General features: G+C 50.3%; 5 protein-coding genes across 5 annotated transcripts; 2 read left to right on the plus strand and 3 right to left on the minus strand.

Moving 5' to 3' along the window:
* Nucleotides 1–1,466: 1,466 nt before the first annotated feature.
* Asppvi_001912 (GMC family oxidoreductase) lies at nt 1,467–3,324 on the minus strand (the record flags this gene model as incomplete). The annotated part of the gene is made up of 2 exons (XM_043307445.1): nt 1,467–3,065; nt 3,118–3,324. 2 exons carry the CDS (start codon nt 3,322–3,324, stop codon nt 1,467–1,469), a joined length of 1,806 nt encoding a protein of 601 aa, XP_043163380.1.
* A 617-nt stretch (nt 3,325–3,941) lies between these two features.
* On the plus strand, nt 3,942–5,080 carry Asppvi_001913 (uncharacterized protein; the record flags this gene model as incomplete). Its single annotated transcript, XM_043307446.1, has 2 exons — nt 3,942–4,588; nt 4,645–5,080. The coding sequence occupies 2 exons, from the start codon at nt 3,942–3,944 to the stop codon at nt 5,078–5,080; spliced, it is 1,083 nt and encodes a 360-aa protein (XP_043163381.1).
* A 21-nt stretch (nt 5,081–5,101) lies between these two features.
* On the minus strand, nt 5,102–6,657 carry Asppvi_001914 (FAD-dependent oxidoreductase; the record flags this gene model as incomplete). Its single annotated transcript, XM_043307447.1, has 6 exons — nt 5,102–5,358; nt 5,406–5,493; nt 5,539–5,735; nt 5,784–5,895; nt 5,946–6,482; nt 6,526–6,657. 6 exons carry the CDS (start codon nt 6,655–6,657, stop codon nt 5,102–5,104), a joined length of 1,323 nt encoding a protein of 440 aa, XP_043163382.1.
* Nucleotides 6,658–7,467: 810 nt separating this feature from the next.
* On the minus strand, nt 7,468–12,568 carry Asppvi_001915 (putative dynamin GTPase; the record flags this gene model as incomplete). Its single annotated transcript, XM_043307448.1, has 6 exons — nt 7,468–7,521; nt 7,691–7,935; nt 7,991–8,246; nt 8,284–8,688; nt 9,005–9,100; nt 9,182–12,568. 6 exons carry the CDS (start codon nt 12,566–12,568, stop codon nt 7,468–7,470), a joined length of 4,443 nt encoding a protein of 1,480 aa, XP_043163383.1.
* Nucleotides 12,569–13,404: 836 nt separating this feature from the next.
* On the plus strand, nt 13,405–15,144 carry Asppvi_001916 (uncharacterized protein; the record flags this gene model as incomplete). Its single annotated transcript, XM_043307449.1, has 1 exon — nt 13,405–15,144. One exon carries the CDS (start codon nt 13,405–13,407, stop codon nt 15,142–15,144), a length of 1,740 nt encoding a protein of 579 aa, XP_043163384.1.
* Nucleotides 15,145–15,166: the final 22 nt, after the last annotated feature.

Genomic DNA, 15,166 nt, shown 5'->3' on the forward strand with positions numbered 1-15,166 from the left:
ATGGGAGAGTGCGTCATACAAAACCTGGTAGGTTGAAACTGCAATTTTGACTCCCGACAAAGCACTATCCCATATTGTCTTTTCACCCCAGTGATCCACCCCATCCCTGCTGGTGAAGCCTTTGCACCACATAGAAGGAACAAGACTATGTATTGTATGCGTATGCTGCTCACATAAAGCAACTGTTGGACAAAGTAGCCATGCGAGCTAGCATTTGTTAGCCATGACACATCTAAAGTCAGTGACCGTATGTGCCTTATCTGAGCTTCCTTTGTTTATATCCGCAAGAATTCGTAGTATAGCACTGTTTTTTGTATCAGCAATAGGAGTAAGATTCTAGTAGAATCCCTTTTTTACATTTGTGTTTTCCCGGTACCCGTTGGCATCTTTCTATGTGTCAATATCTACTATTCTCTGAGGTGGGCGACCATACCACAACAATAACATTTTGTTTCAAACTCTCATTCAGCATTTCCAATTGGTATTCTCGGGCTCTAAGCCCTCTAGTCTCTGCAATCACCAGAGTAGTATCTGTGTGGCAATTGGTAGGTGAAGTCATTTTCGGATGTGAGAAGATAACTACGCCTTTCTTGCGCCTTTCTTTTAGGGAATCCGAGAGATACAAATATATCGATAGTTGCCGACGCTTACATATGAGGCCGGTTTACCCCTCAAAAAAGGTTGCGCATCACTGCCCAACAAATCAGAATGCTGAGGACGTGGACCAATTATGCCCAAACACAATTCGAGCTGTGCTTTCGTCGCGTAGCCCAGCAGAAGTTCGTAGGGTACATAATCTAGCCTTGCATAGATAGTTAAAGAAGATGCACAAAATACGCCCGTCTGCAAGGCCAATATTGCCAGTCTGCCAGTGCTGTAAACTCGCATCTTCGGTTATCCAGGGAGAGTCGGCCTCAACGTTGAACCGGCTATGGCTGGGCGGGCTGCCTCTGGGAGACCCCTCCACGCTATGTGGTTCACGTATCCTAATCTGTAATAATCGAGGGTTACTTGGATCGTTAGAAACTCTACGTCATACAAGAAAAGAAAACTCTCCAGTCTGTACTACTTTTCTCTATAGTAAATAAGTTATTTTGAAGCCGGCCCTTGTGACTCCGGAGTCGGCCTCCGTTGACCAGTATGCCGTGGAAGGGTAGTCACCAGCGACGAATACCCGGCCAAGCAGAAAGTTTAGGTAGTTCCCTTTTACTGATATTTATCGTGCACTGTTTGATCTATTCCTAATAGAATCTGTTCATGTTGCTGATAGCACCTATAACTGATTCAAGGATGACCAAAATTCTATAGAAATTAAGCTACGAAATCCTATTTGTACTAGAACTGGATTATTCGACCAACCTAACCCGCTGGGTTTCGGCCCTAGACTTGCAGCTTCATTAGTAGTTTACTAAAATAACTAAGACACCGAAATACCATATATGCAGTGTAATAACCTCCCAGTATTACTAATTACTGCTAACGATCAAATCAGCCGCCCGCTCCGCAACCGCATAAACCGTCGCCTGGATATTCCCAGCCGGCTCCAGAGGAAAGACACTCGCATCGACAATCCTCAGATTGCAAGTCCCATACACCTTGAGCTGATCATCAACAACACCCCCCATCTCCCGCGGTAACATGGCACACGATCCCGCAGGGTGGAAGCACGTGAACAGGCGTTCCTTGACTACCTCCTTTGCTCGGTCCAGATCGCTCAAGTCACTGGTGTTCTCCGGTATCCGCCGTTCCTTGAGCATGGATTTGAACGGCTCCGTAGCGACAATCCTGTCGAGGAATTGCGTGTGTCGAGCAAGGATCTCCAAATCCAGCGGGTGAGACAGAAACTTTGGATCGTAGATCGGTTTGTCCTCCGCCTTGGAAGACGAGATATGCACCGATCCCCGCGAGAAAGGATGGTTGTGTAGGATCATGATGCTGATATAGTTCTCCGGCAGGGGCTTAGCCAGGACGTCGGCCATGCTCGTCGCGCCGGGTTTCAGGTGCAGCTGCGCGGGCAGCAAAAAGTACTGCGAGGAGGCCGTATCGTTGTCCAGGAGCCTTTTCCGCAGGTTCGCGTATTGCTCTTGTAGATTTGGCGGGACTTGCGCGCTGTCCAGATACTTCGCGAGCAGGTCCTCGACTTCCTGTCGCGGGACTACGCCCCGGCCATCGACGAAGGGGAGGTAGGCCACGCTGATGGGCATGCCTGCCAGTGGGCCGCCGCGGGTCTCCTCGTAGAGCTTGATGAGGGCCTGCACCACGTCTGGATCGCGGAGAATGTCGCCCGAGACCTGGCCGTCGGCGATCTCGAAGCTGATGCTGCTTATACAGTGGTCTTGGAGGTTCTCGCCGACGCCTGGGTTGTTGATCACCACGGGGATGCCGTGCTTTTGTAGGAGTTCTGCGCTTCCGATGCCGGAGAGTTCGAGGACCTGAGGGGTGTTCAAGCTGCCGGCGCAGAGGATGACTTCTTTCTTGGCGAGGATTTCCCTACTGCCGTCCTTGTTCCTGACCTGCACGCCGGTGGCGACGACCTCTCCGTCCTGCTTGGTCAACCGCACCCGCTCGACCATGGTCTCTGCCAGGAGGCGCAGGTTCGGCCGTGCGGCCACCTCAGGGGAGTAATATGCCGCTGCATATCCCCGCTTCCCTGTCTTTGCGTCGACGGTCAACGGCGCGGTGAACGCTCCCAACTTGCGACCTGCGATGGGATCCGCATCAGTGCGCCAACCAAGCTGTGCAAATGTCTCGTCCCAGGCTTTGTTGAATGGCCCATATACGTCGGGCAGGGAAACAGGCACGGGACCATCACACCCCTGGTTGCTGGCATTCATGTAGCGATCGACACTGAGGAGTTCGGCCGTCGTCTCGCTCGGCGGGGAGAACGTGTGGAATTTCCGCAGGTACGGCGCCATATCCTCTGCGCCCCAGCCTTTATTTCCCAGCGCCTTCCATGCCTCAAAGTCCGATGCGGGAGGGTACATGACGACCGAGAAGTTCAAGGCCGAGGAACCGCCGACGACGCGGCCGCGGGGCTGCGCGATTTGTCGGTTGTTGACATGGGGCTATACGATCAGCATTATTGACATGAATGAAGAAGTGGCATGAAGGTGATACCTGAGGGACACTCATATAATCCCAATCAAAGTCTGGGTTTCCGTATAACGTGCCCAAAAAGCCAGGGGTATCGATACGGGGATCGCCCATGCGGTTGGCCCCGGCTTCGATGAGAAGGACGTTGACGGAGGCATCTGCGCTGAGGCGGTTGGCCAGAACAAGGCCGCCGATGCCTGCGCCGACAATGATGTAGTCGTACTCGTCCATTGTCTTGTTCAGTCTGAGGCAGCTGCTGCGGTTGCGAGTTGTGTTTCTGGACAGGTTGAGGGGTAAAAGGTAAGACTGTCAGGCAACCAGGAGTGGATCGACGCGGATCAAATCCCGACGTACAATGGGGCCAAAATAAACTGTCAAATACGGGGCGCCTCGTTCATGGTTAGTTAGTCTACCCCTCTCCCAGTCTGAAAGCTAATTCACGCCCCATTCGTGTCTCTTCCAATGGCTTTCTACCCGAATCCCCACAACTTCGCGCCGGCCCATCATTCGCGCGCCGCCGTTAGACTAAAGTAGTAGTCTGAGACTTCGCCCGTCCTCATCGGCAGGAGGCCAGCCGCTTGTTGGCTGAGCGCGGACGAAGATTGGTCTCGACGACTCGATGGCTGCACAGAGCAGGACAATGGCTGTCCATTTACCAGAATACGAATTCCGCCCCATTTTTAGGGCAAGTCGGAAATTATGTATCGTGTGTGGCGCGCTAGTCTCGTACCTGTCTGAAGCTTGGCTCGTGATAATTGTCTCCTCAGAATTCAGGATCTCAGAGCCCCTATAAAGGACTTGCTTGAGGACTTTGCAATTGTCCACCACGCCGGCGCTGGCGAGACGAAATGGTGCACCTGTACGATGCCTTTGCCTTTCCCATCGTGCGGGACCAGCTCATCGCCAACACGGTGCTGGTAGCCTTCGCAACGCTTGCTCTGGTCCTCCGGTTTGTCTCGCGACATATCCGGCAGAGTAACATCTGGTGGGACGATGGCTGCTGTGTAGGCTCMATGCTGCACACATACGGCATGCTGGCAATGCACTACCACTACGCTCGCGTCGGGATGCGCAACCACGCCACAGAAATCCCCGGGGAAAACGTGGTGGCCATCTTCAAGATGCTGATCGTCTACCAAGTCGTCTACTACAACGCCATGGTTCTCGCCAAACTGAGCTACCTCTTCTTCTACCTGCGCATCTTCGTGACCAAGGGCTTCCGCATCGCGGCCTGGGTGTGCATGGGCTGTGCCTGTGCCTACTGGGCTGGCAGCATGCTTCAGATCTTCCTCATCTGCCAGCCCTTCGAGAGGAACTGGAACCCGACGCTACACGGCCACTGCGCAAGCCAGAACGTGGCGTTCTCGACTATCGGCGCCTTTAATCTCATGACGGATGTCATGATTATGGTGCTCCCGCTGCATTTTATTTGGAAGTTGCAGATGAGCACAGCGACCAAGCTTGCACTCTACGGTATCTTCGGAATGGGCCTTTTGTACGTCCTTCCTTTTCAACTAGGTACCTAAACACACTGAGGCTAATAGAGGCTAGTATCTCCGCTATAACAATCATCCGCATCCGCGTCCTCACGACCGTTGACTTCCTCGATCTCCCTTATTCGATGATCTGGGCTGCCTTTTGGAGCGTCACTGAGCCGGCTCTGGCGAACTTGAATGCGTGCGTGCCAATGCTGCGGCCCGTCTTCAAGGCGGCCTTCCCGACACTGTTTGCCAGCCGCAAGACCGGATACTCAACGCAGCCGGCGTCTGGTGGTTCAGGGATCAAGAACAAGGCTTTTAAGCGGATGAATGATGTCGGGAGCGAGTTTCAGCTTACGCAGTTGGAGGAGCCGGTTAGAACGAGCCGGGAGGGGAAATCAGAACATGGAGACGACAGGTCCCAGGACGATCGGTCACAGGATGGTCGATCGCAGGACGAGTCGACGCATGTGCCCAGGAGTGTAATTGTGACGAAGCCTTGGTCTTAGTATGTAATATATGAGTCTTATTTAATTGATGGCGGAACTATTGCTTGGGGCACCGTATCCACCCTTCATCAACGGACTAGTCATTATCTCCTCCCAGTGATGATATGCGTACATCTGCTCCGCCGACAAGTCTATATCCCGCTTGCCACGCGTATACGCTGACTCATCGTAGGCATCTATCTCCGTCTGGAGATCTGCGCCGTGGTATACAACCTTGACAATGGCATCAAGGAAGCGCTTCACGTCTTCGAGCGCGGTGTTCAACCCTTGCGCGGTGACTGCCATCGTCAGCCGACCTCAGCAGCAACCTGTAGGAAAGACATACAAGGGACCATCGGATGGGCTGCATCGCCGGCCAATGTAACTTTTCCGCCGAAATTATTCCACCGCGTTATATTTTTCCAATAGAGGAACTGAACTACTCATTAGCGTCCGCCAACGAAATAGTCTAGACGTACCTTTTCGGCTAGTATTGGTGTATCCTGACTCAACCATTCACCCGCCGACTTGTACGGCTCGCAGTACTGGCTCATGTAGTATTTGAACAGTGCTTGGCGCGCCTCGTTATTTTCTGGGTGGTCCTCGGCCGTCCAGATCGAGAGGCAATAGTGAAACACCCATGTTTCCGGCCGATCAGGGTCGACCACGTTGGCCACTAACTTGTCAGTTGCGTTGCGCTCTTGGTCAGGGAATCAGGGCATACCGTTCGAGAAGATACTAGTCTTCTGGTGCGGATGGGGAGCAAGCTGCACGATCGGGTGGGATTTCGCACGAATAAAGAGGGCTTGCTCTCTAGGGAACGTCGGGAAGGCAATCTACTCTATCCGTCAGCGTAATCCCAGAGGATGAGGGTAAAGTCACGAACCAAAACCATGATGTTGGGCTTTTGCAATGCCGCAGCCTGGGCATCGACGAGTTGCCCTCGCACAACACTCCGCGCTTGACACCGTCCACCGTCAGCATCAACCGACAGAAAGGAAGAAAACCTACGTCCGTCCGCTCCAACAAGCACACTCCCCTTAACCTCCTCCCCGTTGAAGATAGCAACTACCCCATCATCCTCAACCCGGATGTCGGTCAACCTCATCCCGAATCTAACATCCACACCTGTCCTTAAGAGATCACGCAGCTTCCCCCGGATAAGGCGCTTCGGACTCGGCATCGGAATCTTAGCCATCAGCTCGCCAGTGGCACCATTCACAAACGGGATAGCAGCCGCAATGGCAGGATCTGGCTCGGACCAGGGATTCGTCGTTGCGGAGTTCAGTTTTGCTCGGAGGACAGGAGGGAGGATCGACTCAAGGTACGGCAGGGCAGAGTGGACGGCCATGGTCCATTGTCCGGCCCGGCGAGCGTACGTCTCCTCATCCTGCTGTTCGTAGATGGTATATGGGATGCCGGCCTACTCTGTCAGCTGCAGTTGGACTGGGAAACGGGTGGAGTACCTCTTTTAGACCCTGGGCGAGGAGGAGGCCGGTTGCACCTGGTGGTGCGTTTAGTATCGGTATGAGTATTACATGAGGTGACGCACCGGCTCCKATGATGATAACGTGGAAGTCTGGGACTGACACTGTCATTGCGCTGGTGGTATTTCGAGATTAGCTGCTGAGGCGCAGATAGCACGTTTTGGATATATTGATGGAGCTTTCAAGGACACCACGCCTCCGAGTCTGTATGAACAGGTGACTACTGATAGCTAGCGGAGCCGAGTCAGTGGCACCTTGACCAAAGATATATGATAAAAAGGTCTAATTTCTCTGTGCGCAGCTGGCAGGAGCTTATAGTAGTATGACTTGTGGGGTAGAAGGAACCTAGGGAGCTCTCTGACTCCTTGCGTCGTGTCTTAGTATAGAGTTTGCCAAGTCACATCTGCATGCCCTACCTCTGGCCGTATCTCATCGATTGCTTGAAATTTGATCAGACAATGGTTATACCATATATTCCATTGCAAGCATCATTTTGAAACAGTTATCAAGAAATTCATACAGGTCTTGGAAGAATCCCTGGCAATCAGTAGTCTGGTGCTCACTGGCGCTCAATGAGAAAAGTACCATAGGCGTGTTCTGCGGAAGTGTATACCTTACCTTTGTGAAGTGCTCACCGACTCTAGATGTGCATGTCTTGTGCAGCAGTTGAGCTATGATTGGTAGACACGAGGAGTCATGATATTCTTTTGCAGAGGACTATGCGAAGACTATAATAATCCAGGGTGACCTGCTCTTTGAATCTGACAGAATACGCCGACAAGGACATTGATGACCCGCCCAAGTGATCCTCATCTCAGATTCAACGAACAAAAAGCGGTGTAAAAGTTATTTTCATTCCGATCTAATGGATTCATGTCGTCTCCCAGAGCAAACGCGAGGTTGAGTGCAGTACAAGTCGACCTATGGCGCTGCAAAGCTGCGTAAAGCCTGCTGCTCATTGACATCGATATCGACCTGTCTGAAATGGGAAAAGGCTTCTCATGAATTATAGAGTCTTTCTATTGAGACATGTTCGAGAATATGACTGCAATTAGATCCAGTCTGCTTCCGAAGCTCATCCCCTCCACTGACATATTACTGAAATCACAGCAGTTTCAGAGAGGAAGGCCTTCAATACTTTTACCTTTTCTATTTTCTTCTTGGTCGTCTTCTTTATAGACTTAACGCCTGCGTTGATTTTCTCCTCTGAATAAGTCGGCACGGTTTGGTCATCGGCCTCATCTAGAGCCTCAGGGGGGTCMACTCGTTCATCCGGCGAGTCAGAAAAATCAGGTTCTTCCGTATCCGATCTCAGGTCTTCACATATGGATCCATAACTACTCTCCCTTGTCAGGTGGCCATCCACTAGTAGAGGATCGAGGCTGCCTTCTGTAGATTAAATGAGCTCTGATAACCAGTTAGAATCAGGGAAGGACTGACATACCGTCGGCCTTGGTCCTAACAAACCGTCTGCCCGTCTCCGAGCCCTTGGTCAAGATTAAGAGTTTCTTATTGAGCTGCTCACATATTATTTGACTTTCCTTTGACTCCCCAGCAATTCTCATGATAAGATTCGCCGGCATATCGAACACTGTCACTGGTGATAGAATGCCGGACAGCGAGAACATGAGTTTATCTTCCACAACTTGGTTGGCAATATCATCAACCAACCGTTTCAGAGCGACCTGTCTACCCTTGAACTGATAAAACCGCCAAAGGACACGAATTATGACTCACCTTGTAGTAAGCTAGCATACAGTCTAGGGCTTCAATCGATGCAAATCGCACCATATCTGGTTCGGATTGATGCAACAGTGATTTAAGAAGTTGTTCAAGGTTGATTGAGTGTTCTACGTGGTAAGGCTGCCTCAGATTGTCAACCACAAAGAACCGCTTTAAGGTCTTGGCAAGATCATCTTCCTGGCGTTCAGCCCGGATCTTCTGCAGGGTTTCTGTGAAGTAGTGATTGTAAGTAATCGGATGCCCTGTCTGGTGGGGCATGAGTAGCTCCCTAGTTTTGTTCTCGATTTCCCGTTTGATCGAGTCGCACGCTGGGATAATTATCTCTTCGATCAGTGCGGCTGACTTGGCTCCATCCATCACATGTTTGACCACAAGGGTGAGGAACTCTCTGGCAGCAGTCTATATACTGTCCGTGTGGCTGCGGGTCAGCTGTTCCCATGGAGAAAGGAGGGAAGGCACCTCTGGCTCTTAAATAAATATTTATATAATACTGGGACTATATTTTCATAGTTTGCACTGGAAAGTCTATTGTTTATAGTAACTATGCATCACAGAACCCTGGTTGTTCTTATCTTTAACCTAAGTAGTAATAAGAAACTACATTCCAAGCACTAAGTGCTTCACCTGTGGTAAGACACTAACTCAACATGTTAAACCACTTTGCATCCTTGTTGACTAACAAGTACTATCATCCCATCAAAGGGCTGGGCTGTACCTCAGCCTCGTTTATCGCACACACCCCCGATCCAGCAGTCATACCACTTGAGGTCAAGCTACAGCCAGCAGAAATCGCGATCGCGGCCGCGCTGATCTGAGGCCCCCATAGCTTTACCGGTGTAAACATAGACAACATACCACCGCAACAGGAGACAAGACTTCCAGTGAGACCTACATGATCGCTCAACTTGTAATTCTTTTTCTCGGCGTATCCGGCGATTGCAGGAACGAGAGCCACGGCTGAGAGGATCGTCCCAGCCCCGGGCGAGATAAAGTCTTTCCAGATTGGGTTCCTCTCAATGAAAGGAAGACCGATATTATCCGCGAGGACTTTGCATAATCCTACCGTCATCATTATATCGCCCACAATAACCCATTTACCCGGTGGCCACGGAAAATTCGCTGAGATCCCTGGGGCCTTTTCGGCGAACCATAGGGCCACGGCAAAGTAGTTGACAGCCTGCCCAGAGATCTCTCCTTCACGTTTGAGGGCGGCGAAACCAACACTCACTGCGCCAACCCATATGGCGGACACCTTGAGATAGGTCGTCAACCTTTTCGCCCCACTCGGAGCCTCTGCGGCTTGGTCTGGAGCCTCTGCGGCTTGGTCTGGTGCATTGGCAGCTAAAGACACCATTGATGAGTCCGGCTCCAATAGCAAGGCGGAGAATTCGGAAAAGGTTGACGCATCGATCAAAGACTGGGTGAAGGGATCATCCGGGAATGGTACACTGTTGGTAGCCAGTTTATAGATCAGCGTCCCGGGAATTGCAGTAACCAGGCAGACGAGATCCAAACACGAGAGCTGGTCTCCATCCGTGATCCACTTATATATTGGAGAGATGATCGGAATATTGAGAGGAGCATCGAGAAGATCAAGAAGAGCAGATACAAACAATTTCACCAAATCTAGAAGCTTCAGGACAATGATCTCGGTAGCACCAACCAGGAATGTGGCGAGTATTTTGAGACACTCTTGAATTGCCTGTATTGGAGACATGTGATGGATTCGGTAGATGACCCTCTTCCGAAGAGCTTCCATAGCCTCATTGAGGTTTTCTTTTTCTTCGTTGAACGCATCTTCCAGGATTTCGAGCAAACTTTGAGCAGCGCCCTTGTTCATGCCATAAAAGGTTCCTCTGGGTTCTGATTCTGCAGATGTAAGACCATTGTTGGTGTGGTAAACGATCCAGTTGCTTTGAGGGCTATCAGCTCCTGATAATCTGGATGTGTTCCCTTTCTGCTGCTGTCCAATTGTCTCTCCTCCATCTTGCAGACTCTGCCACGAGTTTCCATTGATAAACGATCGTAGATCCTCAAACCCAGTCTGGACATTTTTGCGTAGATCATCGATCTTGTCCACTGCTCTCCCTGCATACAGTTTGATCATGTTTTTGGCAACTCGGTGGCTTCGCAGAATATCACCCCAGTTGAACATAAAGCCCAGCCATGCCACCAGCTTTTCAAAGAAAACCTTTATTTTGTTGAACAAAAACTCAATTGCACTGTACACAGCACTGACAGAGTTGAGAAGGGCCTTGTAAACCTTCCCGCCGATGAAAACGAGGATTTCCCAGAATTCCGATGTCTTTCTGACGACGAATTCTTTCACATCTTCCCATGCATCTTTCAAAAAGCAAAACAAATCTCCAGCAACTGTGAAGATCGCATCCGCGGGCGTTGATAGGCTTGCTGAGGACATCAATGTATAAAGAGCAGGACTACTGGCCGCACTCATATTGCAAAGTGCATGACTGTCTTCCACAAAGTGAAGCTGGTGCGAATCACTGAGAACTGCCCACAGAACAGGCTTGTCTTGTGGTGGGGCGGCGAGGGCGAAGGTTTTATCAGAGCCCTCATCAGGCAGTGTAGACTGTATCTCCAGTAGTCTCGATAAAGACTTAGCAACTACTTCTTGGTCATTTTGAGACACATCAGAAGGAACAAGCGGGCTTGTGTGGCCTTTGGAGTCTGTGACACGGACTTTGCTCAGATCGCTTCCCGATTTCACTGTAGAAAGTCGTTCAGAAATCTTGGAATTTGGATCAATTGTGAGAGTTTGGTCTCCTGAAGTGAGCTGGATAGTAGCTGCAGACAATGAATGGGTCTCCTGGATGATAGTCAAAGTGCCAGTGATATCTGCCTCGATTTCAAGCTGAGAATCCGGACTGAGCTTGTAGTATAGACCATTCACAGTGGCTTGCGTTTCTTGTTTTGCACGGAGGAAGATCTTGCTGCGAGCTGCCGGTGTTCCGTTTTGGTCTGTACACTTGATATGGGTCGTGAAGGTGTTGACTTCAAATATCTCATTGAGCTCGGTGGCTGGCAAGGTAATGCTTCGTTGAGTCCAGTCACCGGAGGATGGATCTTGATTGAGCTGTAGTAGCCTTTTATCCCCAATCAAGGCAAACACAACATTTGCTGAGACCTGAATGTTGAGGTAAAATGCGAATTGAGCCACTCCAGAGCTAATTCGCATCGGCGGTGACCACTGGTCTGGCTTGGGCTCCTCGCCGGTCAAGCAGGTGGTATATATCAGATCCAACTGCTCATTCAAACCCCAAACTGCCGTTCTAGTGCCAATGGTACTGGTTCTCAAACAAGTGGCTCCGGAAAAGGTATTGGTTTTGCCGGCAGGGGATGATGGGATGATCAGAGTGGGTTCCACGTCGCTCTTTTGCGGGCCTGCCTCGAATAGGAAAAGACCATCATCAGCGGCCACAAAAAGATTTGATAGCCCATCCTTCGTAAGACATGAAGATAGTGCTGTCACACCTGATGGAGAATTTAAGCGTGCAGATGGTGGTTCGATGTGCGGAGACCAGGGATCCTTTTTGGGCTTGAACATGAGACTTTGTGATCCTCCAATCTTTCCCAGTGTGTATATACCATCCACATCATCGCCTTCACGTCGGCCCAAGCAGCTAGAAATGGACCCTTGCTCGATATCATTTGGTAGCGAGTGCCTGATCCATTTCGTTTGAGATTCGGGCTCGATGTAATAGCGTTGGAGAAGTTTGAATTGATTTTTGGGCGTCTCAACAATGTCCACAAACATTGTCAGGTCTCCCGAGCCCTGGTCGGCCTTCTGGGTCAACATGTACACATCGGAGATGAGGAACGGTGATGGTGCAGAATCGGAAGTAGCATCAAAAGGGACACTCTGCCACACGACTCCCGTTGCCCATTGATCACTGTCAATGGAGTTACCCTGGGACAGGTAGAGTGTATCGTTGCCTTCTTTAGTCATGACGCATGCGATATTGATTGACAAGCTGCCGGGGTCTTGAGAAACCGTAAAGGACTTGGCCTTTGCCGCACCTGCTCCGGAGTCTGAAGTCGATGAAGAAAGGTCTTTACGAGACCAGCCATTGCTAGATGCTCGCGCCTCGCGCGTGACGTAGAAGATTCCGTCAGTCCCGATTGAAAAGAATATGGCATCTCCGTCGCGCGTCTGAAGGGACTGGAAGTCTTGCTGGCGGCCCATTATTGCAGCATGCTTTTGGTTTTTCATCAACTCCGAGTCCGCTTGGATCTCGATTGTTCTGTTTGCTGAGGACATGGCGGTTTGGAAAGGCTTGGAAAGGAGGATGTGGAAACTGAATGGATCCAGAGAGTCAAGAGTGGGACTTGAGAGATAGACGGTTGCAGGAATCAGGGTGCTAGAGAGGTCTCAAATATCGTGTATACTACAGCGCTTAGGCAATCACAAGGAGGAGTTATATGACAGTTGGTCAAGCATGCATTGGTGAGGTGGTATCACTCCTTCGAGGGGTGTATATGGATGGCTGAATCGCAGATCGGTGCAGTTTGCTCTATACAGTTTTGCTCTGTGGAAACAAATGCAAGAAGAGAAGCCAATCAACACAACTGCAAGTCTCTTTCTGGTTCTCTCTACGTAGTATTCACCTAAAAACAAGGTCGACACCTGCGGTCGGTTCGCTTATGTTGCAGATCGATAGAGGGGGAGCTGAAGGCTGCATAATATTCCTCCGAAGATCTGTCCACGTCACTCCAATCCATATTCTCCCAGCTGTGAGGCTGACCTTTCAAGTGCCTTCGAATTTTGTGGCGTGATTTAACAACCTGAGCTCAGAGAGATTTCTATTGCAGATCGGTGGAGGTGGAGCTGAATACTGCATGATACCCCTCCGAAGATCTGTCCACGTCACTCCAAGCCATATTCTCCCTGTTTTGAGACTGACCTTTGAAGTGCCTTCGAAGTTCGTGGCGTGACTTGACAATCTGAGCTCCGATCCAAGATGCTCTTTACCTTGAACAGATGTGGAGGTTGGTTTTAAAAGAGCGCGAAATCTCTATGGATTCCCGTCGGACAGTTTCTTCGAAGTTTATCATCAGATTTGCACATCCCGTGAAGAATCCAGTACGGAAGCCGTCATGTCCGGTTCGAATTCCTCTCACTTGTCCGCTCAACAATATGGCTACGATGCTGTTGTTTCCACCACCCAAGAAAGCATCAATGCAGTCATGAAGCGGTATCTCGCTACAAACAAGCAGCCCGAAGTCTGCTGCTGCTTCGTGGACAAAGATGGCACAGAAACTCAGGTCAGCCTTGATGAGGTTTTGAGCAAGAGCAACAACACAAATCCCTTTGAGATTCCCGACAAGACCGATCTGAATGATGAAAGAATCAAGAAACTGGACGATGCTCGATTCATTCGTGGTTGGCGTGCCCGTCTGGGTATCCCCCCGATGAGCGATCGATCAAAATTACCAAATTTGGTCGATATCGGCTTGAGCAATGAGGCTGTCAATTTTTATATGCCGTGTGCAGAGTTCCAAGTGGTGTCGTATATTGCGGGCACCCGCTTTGGAGGTAAAGCTTACTGGCTCAATGTCTCGCAGCAGAAGGACAAGCCGTGGATCTTCTGCAGTAGGGTGGATATAGCTAGACAGACGGTGGATCCAAAGAAGAACCCCGACAAGGTCCCCACCGATGTCCGGAACGCGCTCGAGGTGTTGGAGAAGAAAGCACCGATGACGGAGTTCAAGATCGAGCAACTCTTGTTAGATCTTGAAAATGCGGGGCTCATGGATGAGGGTGGTCAGTTGGAGGGAATTCGCAACCCGAGTCCGGAGTATACCATGTTGAAAGAGACCTTTTTGGGTTCCTACTTTGATCAAATGCGGAAGAATGGAGAACCACTCCTTTCTTGCACTATCAATGGACCCGCCCAAGACAAACCAGTCGCCGAATCGACTTTGCACATAACCGACTTCCGTTATAATCTCAGCCCATACCTTGGCCCAGATGGGGAGCCTGTTGGAGACCCAACTCCAAACCAAAAGATGGTAGCCACCCTTAACTACTTGTGCGCTGCCAATGGCAACCATCTTCCGCCACGAAATCCCTTTACCTGGAACTGGGTCGAAGTTTCTGAGCTAGACAAATACCACGGGACGATTGCCGTTAGGCGGGACTGCCTTGCGGAATATCTCAGCTCCAAGTTAGCCTCGCAAGTCTTACCGAACTGTATCAAGCCTACCTTCAAGTTTTGGAGAGAATCGGTGTTTCACGACTGGAAAGCGTCATGGGATTTTTCCAAAACGGCTGCGGATGTCAAGCCTACCATGCTAGCTGAGGGCGAAAAGGTTCTTCGGATTGAATGGTCCTCACCCAAACATACCGACGAAGTAAAAGGTCTAGGTATCCTGTGGGCTACTGTGCAGGCCCAATACACCCTGGATGTTGAATTCAAGGGAAATTCGAATTCCATCCTTCTCACTCATCATTTTGTGTTTAAACTTGAAGCTAAGAGGGGATTCAGCTGGGGAAAGGCGGATATTGTGGATCACAGCCGCACCGACACTTATGAAATAGCAGTCAACGATCGAGGCAAACTGGAGGCTAAATGCGCACCAGGTCCCTTGATAGATGCATCGAAGGATTTCGAGACGAATCTTCCCGACCTTGTCTTCAGCGGCCAGAGTACAGTTGGGTGGGTAAGGGAACAGCTCAGCGGCAAAGTACGCATGGAAGCCTTTGAGCCTAAGCAGATTCCCTTGTCATTTGTGCAGGATTATGTGTTTCCTGGGGGCAAGTCATTCACTTTCAAGGATGTTGTCTTTTCGAAGTATCAAGATTTAGTGTCCCACCTGACTTACCTAGATCGCTAAATATTAACACATAGGGCGAGAC

This window comes from Aspergillus pseudoviridinutans (assembly GCF_018340605.1).
Source record: "Aspergillus pseudoviridinutans IFM 55266 DNA, scaffold_10, whole genome shotgun sequence".
In the NCBI taxonomy this organism is placed as follows: domain Eukaryota; kingdom Fungi; phylum Ascomycota; class Eurotiomycetes; order Eurotiales; family Aspergillaceae; genus Aspergillus; species Aspergillus pseudoviridinutans.